This window comes from Prionailurus bengalensis, chromosome D3 (genome assembly GCF_016509475.1).
Source record: "Prionailurus bengalensis isolate Pbe53 chromosome D3, Fcat_Pben_1.1_paternal_pri, whole genome shotgun sequence".
NCBI classification, from domain to species: domain Eukaryota; kingdom Metazoa; phylum Chordata; class Mammalia; order Carnivora; family Felidae; genus Prionailurus; species Prionailurus bengalensis.
In genome coordinates this window covers 83597267-83609624 of record NC_057356.1, presented here as the reverse complement: position 1 = coordinate 83609624, position 12358 = coordinate 83597267, and the positions used below count along the sequence as shown (strand labels likewise).

Sequence of the window (12358 nt, the reverse complement as noted above, 5' to 3'; positions counted from 1 at the left end):
TAATTTCTTTACCCTTTCATCCATTGATGGACACTTAAGTTTCCACATCTTGGCTATTGTGAATAATAATGCAATAAACATGGGAGTGCAGCTATCTTTTCTAATTAGTGTTTTCATTTTCTTTGGCTAAATATCCAGAAGTGGTATTACTTGATTGTATTATATTTCTATTTTTAATATTTTAAGACACCTTCATACTGTTTTCCATTACTCTTTTCCATAATGGCTGCACCAATATACATTCCCACCGACAGTGCACAAGGGTTCCTTTTTCTCCACATCCTCACCAACACTTGTTATTTCTTGTCTTTTGAATAGTAGCCGTTCTAACAGGGATGAGGTCATATTTCATTGTGATTTTGATTTGAATTTCCCTGATCATTAATGATATCAAGCATCTTTTCATGTACCTGTTAGCCATCTGTATGCATTCTTTGGAAGAATGTCTATTCAGATATTCTGCCCATTTTTAATATTATCATTATTAGTATTAGTAATAGTACTAGCATTTGATATTGAGTTGTACGAGTTTCTGTATGTTTTGGATATTAGCCTCTTATCAGATGTATGATTTGCAAATATTTCCTCCCTTTCAGTAAGTTGCTTTTTCATCCTTTTGATGGTTTACTTTGCTGGGCAGAATTTTTTTAGTGTGTTATAGCCCACTTATTATTTTTTTTTCTTTTCTTGCTTTTGCTTTTCGTATCAGGATAAAAAAAGCATCACCGAGACTATGCTGAGGAGCTTGTTGCCTGTTTTCTCCTAGGAGTTTTATGGTTCCAGGTCTTAGTTCAAGTGTTGAATACATTTTTAGTTATTTTTGGGTATGGTGCAAGACAATGGTCCAGTTTCATTCCTTTGCATTTGGTTATCCAATTTTCCTAACACCATTTATTAAGGAGACTGACATTTTCTTATTGCATATTCTTGGCTTCTTTGTCATAAATTAACTGACCATGCATGTATAATATGTGTAGTTATTTTTTACTTATGTATTATGAATATGCCAAACCTGCTCTGATAATTCAAGTACTGAATACAAGCTAAATCATTTGGTATGCTCCAGAAGGGATTTCTTCTGAAATTCTTAGGAGAAATTCTTTTTTTTTTTTTTTAAAGAAGTTCTTCCCACCCCCTCCCCAGGGCATTCTGTCCTACCTACAGAAATACATTTACAACAATTCTGGAAATCATGACCAATTATCATGATAGGAAAAATGCATATGCATGTGTCAAAGAGAAAAGTAGATCAAACACACACATACAAATGCACACCCCCCAACCCCCCCCCCCCAACACACACACACACACACACACACATGCAGATACTGTGCAATTCAGCTATTTTGTGCCAGGCCCAGAGTTAGCAGATCTTCTGAATTTTCAAGAAACATTAGACAGGCCCCTGGGTAAAAAGACGATGAGCATTTTCTGTGTGTGACAAAAATCTTAAAGTGCGTAAATGTGATGCACCTTTTAAAGTGTCTGAAGACAGGGGCACCTGGGTAGCTCAGTCGGTTAAGCACGGGACTTTGGCTCAGGTCATAACCTCAGGATTTGTAAGTTTGAGCCCTGTGTTGGCCTCTGTGCTGACAGCTCAGAGCCTGGAGCCTGCTTCACATTCTGTGTCCCTCTCTCTCTGCCCCTCCCCCACTTGCACTCTGTCTCTCTCAAAAAATGAATAAACATTAAAAAAATTACAGAAATATTACATATCTGAATGCTTATTTGTATGCTGTTTTCATATTTAACATTTTCAGTGTAATGCCATTTTTAAAAATAAAAATCATATATATTTAATGTATACAGCACGATGGTTTTTCTCATGTTTATTTATTTATTTGAGACAAAGAGTGTGAGCAGGGGAGGTGCAGAGACCGAGGGGGGTACAGAGGATCTGAAGTGGGCTCCACGCTGATCGCAGAGAGCCTGACATGGGGCTCAAACTCACGAACCATGAGATCCTGACCTGAGCCAAAGTCAGATGCTTAACCAACTGGGCCAACAGGGAACCCCAATGTGATGTTTTGATCTCATATGCATAGTGACATAATTATTACAGTCAAACTAATTACCCATCTACTCACATCATTCCCTCGTGTGCAAGTGTGTGGTAAGAGTGCCCAAGGTGTTCTCAGAAAATTCCTGTTATACAGTATAGTATTATTGGCTGTAGTCACCTTGCCATATACTAGATTTTTTTTAATACACTAGATTTTTAAATGTATTCATCCTACATAATTGCAAATCCAACCATTTGAGCAGCACCTCCTTGGTCCTTTGAGTCCATGAAACAGCTCCTCCTTAGATGGAATTTAGGAAGCAGGGCAATAGTTTGTGACTTTCTTCTCCCTGTTATGTACGTGATTATCTCTACAAAGTGTGGGTCCTAAAGACAAGAAGATTGTGGGTAATTCTATTTGAAACACGCAGGACTTGACAAAAATGATTCTCAACTAATAAATGTAGAAAAATAGTAGGTTAACGTGTGGAATACATCTCGTCTGTGTTTTAGCCAGATGAAGGGAAAATCACAAGTTCAAGACTCCAGAAGGCAGAACTCAAAGGGATTTTTATTGAGACTAAACTTCAAACTTCTCCCGCCATCCTTATTTCTTTTAATTTTTCTCAACTTTAATTTTGTTTATATATATATATATATATATATATATATATATTTCGTTGTGCATATGTAATTATATAACTGTTATATATAATATATAACTATATATAATACAAAACAATGTGTATATATATAACCATATATAATCTGTATTAACATTGATAAACATAACATAAACAACAATGTATATATACGTATAGTTTATATATATCCAAATGAACTAGAACATTTGAAATAGTTTTTAAAATGTTTGTAGATACCCAGAATCCTCGTGTAAGGTGATAACATTACTACGTTCACATTTGAGTGTAGGTGAACATGATTCTAGTACCATAAAGTTACCTCACTCTTTAAACAGCTTTCTCTATTTCTTTCCCACACCATACTCATGCGAAAATATGTGTGTTGACTGGTCTCCTTACTCTTGTTCAGGCTGCTTTCCGTAATTGGAATCCCATTGCCCTCGTCTGAATGTAACTATGTCGTATCTCCTCTGATATGCCCAATCTTCCCTGACCTTTCAATCAAGGGCGTCCACTCGGCCCACTAATTACTATCAGCATTCACACTGTGATGGGTGCTGTTGTTTTCATCTAAAAAACAAAGTAAAATAAAATAAATACATTATTGACTCCACTGCCGTATCCATCTAATCATGCTTCATTTTCTTTCCTTTACAGAAGATAAGTTTTAAAGAGTTATCCAATGCATCATCCTATTTACTGTCTTTTAAACTCTCTGGAGCCCACTCCAGTCAAGGCTTTACCCGTACTACTTAGCCTAACGGATCTGGTCAATTCTATCAATATCTATGTGCAGCTAAATCCAATCAATTCTCAGTCCTAATATAGTTTGATTTCTCAGCAGCATTTGACAGCGGTTGCTCTATCCTTATATGCTTTTTCTTCTGTCTTCCTAGTCACTTTTAACAATCTTCTTTGCCTTCTTTTCATCTCTGCATACTTTAAGCTTTGGTGTATTTCTGGTACCAAGCCCTAGGGCCTCATTTATCTTCCCTTCAGAGTCACTCCTTTGTGTTTCCCTATAGCCACCTGACTTTAGATGCCGCTTCTATGCTGACAACTCCCAAATATATAACTTTAGTATGAACCTCTCCTGTGAACCCCAGATTTGTATATCCAACTATCTACTCAATATCTTGATTTAGAAGTTATATACATTTAAACTGGACATATATTTGACTTCCTGGTCATACCTGCCTCCTCCTCTAACCCTCTTTTTACAGATTTTCCCCAGCCTTCATATCGCTCAGGGCAAAATCTCACCCATTCAATTCTAATTCAATTCAATTCAACTGATCCAACTCAGATTGCACTGGGTCAAATTTAGGTCAATTCTAATTTCTAACCCAGAGTGAAATGATGATCAATCCTGCATGATTTTCAATATTCTGTGAGCGTGCGCGCACACACACACACACACACACAAATGTACACACATACAATATCTCCTGATAATAGAAACTTACTTTGTTTAAGATTTTGAAAGTCACCTTCCCTTCTGTTCTTTCTCATATCCAAAACTCAATCCTCTGCAGATCCGTTTGGCTCTACCTTTTAAAAATATCCATAATCTGAACATTTCTCACCAACTTCCATTTGCAACCTTCAATCATACCACCCTCTTAATCTGGCCCCCATCTAGCCTCTCTGCTTCTGCCTTTGTTCCCCTCTGCTCTACTCTCAGCAAGACTTTAGTGATCTTGTCGAAGTGCATACCAGATCATAGCACTTAAACGTTTTACCGCGTCACAAAGAAACAGTCAGAGGCCTTCATATAACCTCCATTGTCCTAAATAATCTGCCATCATCCAGTCTTGTTCCATTACATCTGGGAGCTCTTGTGTTAGTGCTCTAGCCCTTGCTTGTGGACAAACCAACACCAAACAACTGACCTACTCTCGGTCACTGGCTTGGTGGCCTTTTGGCTTGCTCTTCCCTCTTCCTGAAATTATATTTTCTCAACTATACATTTTCCCGCAGCGGAGGGGAAAAAAAACACTGCAGCACAATTAAGCTGTTAATTCCTGAAAATAGTAAAAGTATTGACACCTTTTAAATCACATTTCTCCCATGCCAAAAAAATAAACAAAAGGGAAGGACAATCTCACAAGGCAATCTGTGAAGTGACTTGCTCTATACGTCTAAAAAAATCAAGAATCTGTTTTTTTCATTTTTTTTAACGTTTATTTTTGAGAGGGAGAGAGAGAAGGACAGAGCACAAGACAGACACAGAATCCGAAGCAGGCTCCAGGCTCTGAGCTGTCAGCACAGAGCCCAACGTGGGGCTCAAACTCACAAACTATGAGATCATGACCTGAGCCTAAGTCGGACACCAAACTGACTGAGCCACTCAGGCACCTCCAAAAGACAAGAATCTCTTTAAAGAAACATTCTATTACATGCTCTTTTTAAAATTCTACAAAGTTTCATTCTTTAGAATATTGACATATATGATTATTTCTCACATTTTAACAGAAATCACAAATAATAATTTACAAATAGCTAACTCCTTATCAGTTTTATGCAAGTCAATTCTGAAAAATAAACAGAGCTCAATTACTTATATTTATATCTATGTATTTCAAATATAACTGCCATTGTTTTCACATGACCAAAACCATAGGGTCACGTGACTCCAGCATGGTTGTCTTACCACATCCACTCACCGACTCCCATGGATCTATCTTTTTTTGTTTGTTTGTTTTCATTTCCACTATGGCCAATGCACTCAGGCTCAGAATGTAAAAATCAAACTATTACACTTAGAGTTCACTTACTTGTTTTAGGCTTTTCCAACTTTAATCCACACTTACATTTACTGATAACTTTAGATATCAGAGAATGTTTGAGTGAAATTGAAAACTCTTTTTATCAATTCGGATGGTTGAAGGATATAATAAAAAAATAAATTCAAAACTATTGACGAAGTATGCATGTGGATAGAAATTTGGAAATTATATGTACTGGTGTTAGGACTTCCAAGGGTATATTTGAGAGAAAATAATAGATGCTCAAGTAGGATATTAGAGAAAATAAAATACATATTACAAAAATAAAGAAAGTATAGATAGCCCAACAGATCGATTGATAGATATTGATTAAAAAAAAAAACAACAAGTGACTGGTGGAAAGTGAGGATATGGGTTTTCTCATAGTCCACACACAAAAAAAGGGTGCTATATTCAGGAGTTTCTTATATTTATTATTTGTGTGATATCTCTTGAATTTTGCTTTTAAAGGTTTTTACCGTTTGACTGTCTCTGAAGCTGCACCCACTGGGACTTCTATAGGAAAAATCATGGCATATGATAATGACATTGGAGAAAATGCAGAAATGGATTACAGCATTGAAGATGATTCTCAAACATTTGACATAATTACTAATAATCAGACACAAGAAGGAATAGTGATATTAAAAAAGGTAGCTGTATGGACAATATTTACTTTGCAGCATAATACAAATTCAAATCAGAAATACATGAAATCATTTTGTTTAGCCAGTTAGTTATTGCTTTATTAAGTAATTGAAATGAGAACCTGTGATTTATGATTTAGGGAGCAAAGGAGCTTAGAGATGAGAGAGAGTTACTGCAGACTCTCAAATTACTCAAAGAACAGTCTTTTTTTAAATTTTTTTTTAAGATTTTTAAAGGACAAACTTTTGTGAAAGACTTAAATGAATTCTCAATTCCGTAAGAAATTTATGAACAGAAAAGTATAATTTTAATCCTAAATTAAAATAGAGCTATTATTCCAAAACATTAGATGTAAATAACAAAACACGTGGCAGGATTTGCTATGCAGCTGCTTAATGATACTCTCAGAGGGATCCTACCAACTACCCAAAGAGCAAAACCTAACTAGAGACTTAATAACCCAAACTTTTTTTTTTTCTAAGTAATGACTTAGGTTACTGAAGCCATTTCTTCTTGTGTACGCTGTATTTCTTTGTAGAAAGTGGATTTTGAGCACCAGAATGACTATCGTATTAGAGCAAATGTTAAAAACCGCCACGTTGATAAGCAGCTCCTGAAATACCATGTGGAAGCTTCCAGCACCCTCATTAAGGTCCAGGTGGAGGACGAAGACGAGCCTCCTGTTTTCCTCCTCCCATATTACCTATTTGAAGTCTTCGAAGGCAGACCGCATGGATCATTCGTAGGCACGGTCTCTGCCACTGATCCGGATCAGAAGAACTCTCCTATCAGGTATGTTTGGAAGGCTAGTTCTGGCTTCCTAAATGAGTGAATCCAAGTTAGCTTGAAGATGAAATTTCACACACATGTGACAGAGATGAATCTCTCTTTCTCTTCTTGGTACTTTTCAAATTCGCAACAGTTTAACCTTGTGAAAACAGGGAGCTCACTATTGATAAAGTTGCAGTGAAATAAGCAACTGCAGTTGTGCAAGAAATAGGCAATCCCTTGGGGCGCCTGGGTGGCGCAGTCGGCTAAGCGTCAGACTTCAGCCAGGTCACGATCTCACGGTCCGTGAGTTTGAGCCCCGCGTCGGGCTCTGGGCTGATGGCTCAGAACCTGGAGCCTGTTTCCGATTCTGTGTCTCCCTCTCTCTCTGCCCCTCCCCCGTTCATGCTCTGTCTCTCTCTGTCCCAAAAATAAATAAACGTTGAAAAAAATCTATAAAAAAAAAAAAAAAGAAATAGGCAATCCCCAACCAAACTTCAATGCGATCAGCTCTATTGATTGGGGGCAAGTAGGTGAGGGAAAAGAAACCATTGACTGCATCAGTTCAGAAGCAAAGCCGATGACCTATGGTCCATTCAAATACTATTTAATTTGGGACGCCTGGGTGGCTCAATCGGTTAAGCATCAGACTCTTGATCTCTGCTCAAGTCATGATCTCATGGCTCATGAGATCTAGCCCCGTGTCAGGTTCTGTGCCGACAGTGTGGAGACTGCTTGGGATTCTCTCTCCCTCTGAAAATAAATAAATAAACTTATAAAAAATTAAAAAAATATTATTTAATTTATTTTCCAAAATTGAGAAAGCCTTCACAGGATACCACTTAAAGTAGTAAAAATGAAATCAGTCCAATCAGTTAGAAATAAATATTAAACAGCGTTTGCCATATATTAAACTAGTCTATTTTCAGGTACTATACCTTCATTTTTTTCCCCAGTATTTGTGCTGTAAGCCTCGTTAGACAAAACAACAACGACAACAACAACAACAACAAAACCTGTTACATGTTTCCTTCCACCACCTTCCCTTACTCATCTGCTTTCAACTCTTCACAGTTCAGAGAATTATACAAACTTCCATGTACTTAGTAGATGCTGGTTACTGCTTTGCACTTTGTGGGGGCTATGATACAAAGAAGAAACTTCTTGAGAAAGAGGAATGCTCCCACTTTTCCACTGTAATCCCTAACACTGCCTTCTAATATGTCGATATAGTTCGTATTTAGTAATAGTAGTTTGAGTTATAAATGTAAGTATATATGTGGTGTTACTTATATGTGTATACAGTTATACCCAGTAAAGGAATGTAGATGTTTTTAGAAGTAATATATCTATTCACCTACATATTGTTCTTTTGAGAATACTGAAGAATACATAACTCTAGAAAATGCTTTAAGGATCAAGATATTTATATATCATAATTTATAATAAGTGTTGGAAACAATGATCTAATTGTAATTGTATAATTAAGGCAATGGATGATAAATGCTTGACAGTGATGCTTATGAACATAGCTAAAAACATTGCATGTGGGAGAGGGGCAGAAAGAGAGAGAGACAGAGGGAGGGAGGGAGGGAGGGAGAGAGAGAATCGCAAGCAGGCTCTGCATTTAGCATAAACATAAAACTCGATCTCACAAACTGAGATCATGACCTGCTCCAAAATCAAGAGTCAGATACTTAACTGACCGAGCTAGCCAGGCACCCAAAAAGACTATCATTTAATGTCTCTAATGGATATTCTTTCATTTAGAGGTACCTTTTAAATAAGACTGCTTTTCATATGTTTGTTAGGATGAAAATAGCCCCTTGAACGCATTTCAGTTGGTACTCATCCTTTTCTTTCTTTCTTTCTTTCTTTCTTTCTTTCTTTCTTTCTTTCTTTCTTTCTTTCTTTCGAAGCACAATGTCCAAAAAAAATGTTTGGAATCAAATACTAAATGATTTCAAGTTGAGTTTTAATGGGGTACATCTTCCTTAATACTCATCCCATGGCAAGCCATATGGATGCCAAAGGAAATGATAGGGCATTCTATTTTACCCCCAGCAGTGAGTGTTCCATTGTTTGGAGGAAAGAAATTAACACATAGTAAACAGATTAAATTATACATAATTCCAATAACTCGTATTACTTAGTTTTTCCTTCCATGTAGGAATTACCTGTTATTTCTCTGAAGGGTGGAGATTCCCAGGCCCAGTTTCAACAAGTATTGGGTGAGATAACTGGCTTAACAAATTGTTCTTGCTAGGTTGTCATTATTAAGGACAGAAAAGCTTGAGAAAATGTGCCTTGATATAAATTACAATAATAAGTTATGTGGTAAATGTTTAAGAAAAACCAGGGTGCACGTATGAAGAAAGAATGTATAAATTAGACCTGAAAGGCCGGTGATGAGGTTGTTTTAAGGGGCCTCGTGTGCTAGGAATTAGAGTCTAGAAATTGTCTGTGATAACATTTCCACCCCAAAATTAATGAAGAACTTCATAAGGAATTTCCCTTAGGATTTTCATTTTTATCCCTAAGACTATGTATTACCGTATTGTTTAGAGTCCACATATAGGGAATGTACCCTTTTGCCACTTCTGTGTATGACTCATTCTTTGGACATTATTGAAGTTTCCTTTTAACTGAACCCATGGTCAAAATTTGATATATTTTATCAATATCACAATGACAGTATATTCTTTTCTGATAGAAAAACAAAAGCAGGTTCAACCCAAAGCAAGCGGGGGTCAGAGGGGAGCAGTGGTGGTGAGGAAGGAAATAAAACACAGCAGAAGCAATGACTTTAAAAACAATAGAGAAATGCAAGGAAACCAAAAACTGATTCTTTCAAATGTTTGTTTTTTTTTATTAACATTTATTCATTTTTGAGGGGCAAAGAGAGACAGAGCCTGAGTGGGGAAGGGGCAGAGAGAGGGAGACATAGAATCTGAAGCAGGTTCCAGACTCTGCGCTGTCGGCACAGAACCCAATGCAGGGCTTGAATTCATGGACCCAGAGATCATGACCTGAGCTCTAGTGAGAGGCTTTACTGACTGAGCCACCCAGGCTCCCCTAGAAACTGATTCTTTCAAAGCACCAATACAATTGATCAGTCTTTAGCAAGACAACCAAGTGGGAAAAAAAAAAAGAATGGACAAAAGTTACCATGATCAGAAATGAAAGAGGGAACATAACTATTGTTCCCATAGACATTGAAGGATACTATAGGGAAATACTCTGAACGACTCCAAGCCCCTGAATTCAGACCCATTCCTTGAAATCCCTCCAAGGAAGCTACCGAAATTCAAGTAAAGAGGAAAAACAATCTGAGAAGTTATGTATGTGAAAAACAGGGAGAAACAGGAAGAGCTTTGGGGGTATCCAAGTGTCAGGGGTGTTCTCCTGTGGAAGGGGACTGTCTTTCACGTTTCAGCTGTGCACTAATGGAAGCCCTTAATCCTTGAAACACCCAGGGGAGCTGTAGCCTGGTTGGAAAACTCTGACTTTTGTGTATGGGGTTGGCTATTATGTGTCTCAGTTGCTTTGTCTGTGACGTGGGGATAGTACTTCTTTAGAGCCACGTGAGGATTAAGGACGAGAGACCCAGGCATCTGCAGAAGTATGCATGGAACGGGCCATTTGTTTATTCCATTTAGGCAAGAGCTGTTAGCAATGGCAAACTCATGCAGTGACATTTTATTCATTCAGCACTTTTGTAGGAATAAAGAGTTCCATAAAAAGGAATTCTGAAATGAACCAAAGATTGATCTTTTACAATCAAAACTTCACATTTTAAGCTTTTTTAGCTCCAGCTCTTTCTAAAATCCCTTGCACACATCTTTCCTTTCCTGAATGGTATGTATTGGCTTTTATTTAAAATGTTACTGATGACTCAAGGTCATCATTTTTAAAAAACTTTTATTTGAAAATTTTATTTCAAACATTTAATCGGTTTTATTTGGAATGCATTATTATAGAAACAGGATATTCTAGATGATTAATACAAAATATTAACTGTTAAACTACAGTTGCTTTTTTTTTTAATGTTTATTTATTTTTGAGAGAGACAGAGATAGAATGAGAGTGGGTTAGGGGCAGAGAGAGAGGGAGACACAGAATCCAAAGCAGGCTCCAAGCTGTCAGCACAGAACCCGACGCGGGGCTTAAACTCACAAGCTGTGAGATCATGACCTGAGCTGAAGTCGGACACTCAACCGACTGAGCCACCCAAGCGCCCCATACGGTTGCTTTTTGTCAGCAAATCTCTTAAGGAGGAAACGTGACCATTTGGGGATATGTAAGTAAATTGCTTATTGAAGGTTTAAAAATGAATAGAGTTAAAACCAAATTCCTCTAAAGCTTAATTCTCTGTAATTTCTATTTTAATTCTCCCCTGAACACTAGTCTACAAATCAGTGTGATATTTTTAGAGACCTGTCAATTCGAGATTAAAATATTCTCATCTCTTGCCACATAATTATGGAAAAACTTACTGATGTCTCATCAAAGTCTTCAGAAATATACATGCAATGAGAAGTCATCACTGAACCCAAGTTATTACTCTTCTTTAATTTTTATTATTAATCATTTGCAAGCAGATAAGACATGCTGAGTACTTCAAAGGCTTCTTTCATTGTGGAGTTTGAGATCATTTTCCAGGCTTTGCATGAGGGAATTTTATCATCTGGCTTCTTTCCATGCATGCTCTAACAACAGCATATTCCATCTATTATCATTACTTTATATGTGTGTATAAATATATGCATATATATGTGTATACATGTATATGTATATATACACATATATATAATTTTTTAAAAAGTATCAGAGTGTTTCCTTTAAACAAACAAACATTTCTCATATGTCAGCAATCAAGTAATTAAAATATGACACACAGATTTAGCAAGCCACTATATGGTGTAGGAAAGAGACTCAGAGCAGCCTAGGGTGAGGATATGCTTTACGTGGCTTCGAGGGAAAAAAACAAAGGTTGGCAAGCATTCATCTTTACCCGTTTATTTGGATTTGTTAATTTTGCAAATGAAATTTTCCCATTTATTTATTTACTTTTACGTTTATCTATTTATATTGATAGGGAGAAAGAACAGGGGAGGGACAGAGAAAGAGAGAGAAAGAGAGAATCCCGAACAGGCTATGCACTGTCAGCGTAAATCCGGACACCGAGCTTGGTGCTGGTCTCGAACCCATGAACTGTGAGATCATGACCTGAGCAGAAATCACGAGTCCAATGCTTAAACCAACCGAACCACCCAGGCGCCCCCTTTTACCATTTATGTTTAACTAAGTCATTCACATATTAAAGTTGTCTTTTGGGAATAAGAATGAATTACATGTGTTTAGATTTAGCGTACATAAGTTCGAACCTGAGACTATTTTAGTTTTTTTTTTTTCTTTTTTCCTCACTGAGTTAAATCTTAACTATATTCATGTACCTTTCTAAACACCATTTGGCATTATGTCATTTAGCTATATGGAGCATGCATTTAATTTGTCTTATTGCCTTA

At 36.9% G+C, this 12358-nt stretch overlaps 1 protein-coding gene across 3 annotated transcripts in view; it reads left to right on the top strand.

Moving 5' to 3' along the window:
• The window catches only part of CDH19 (cadherin 19), a 102762-nt gene that overhangs the window by 49233 nt on the left and 41171 nt on the right, over positions 1-12358 (top strand). For all 3 annotated transcript variants that reach the window (XM_043559062.1, XM_043559061.1, XM_043559063.1), the window contains exons 6-7: positions 5886-6067; positions 6601-6854. In XM_043559062.1, coding sequence (XP_043414997.1) covers positions 5886-6067; positions 6601-6854 — 436 coding nt within the window. The remainder of the gene's footprint in view (positions 1-5885; positions 6068-6600; positions 6855-12358) is intronic.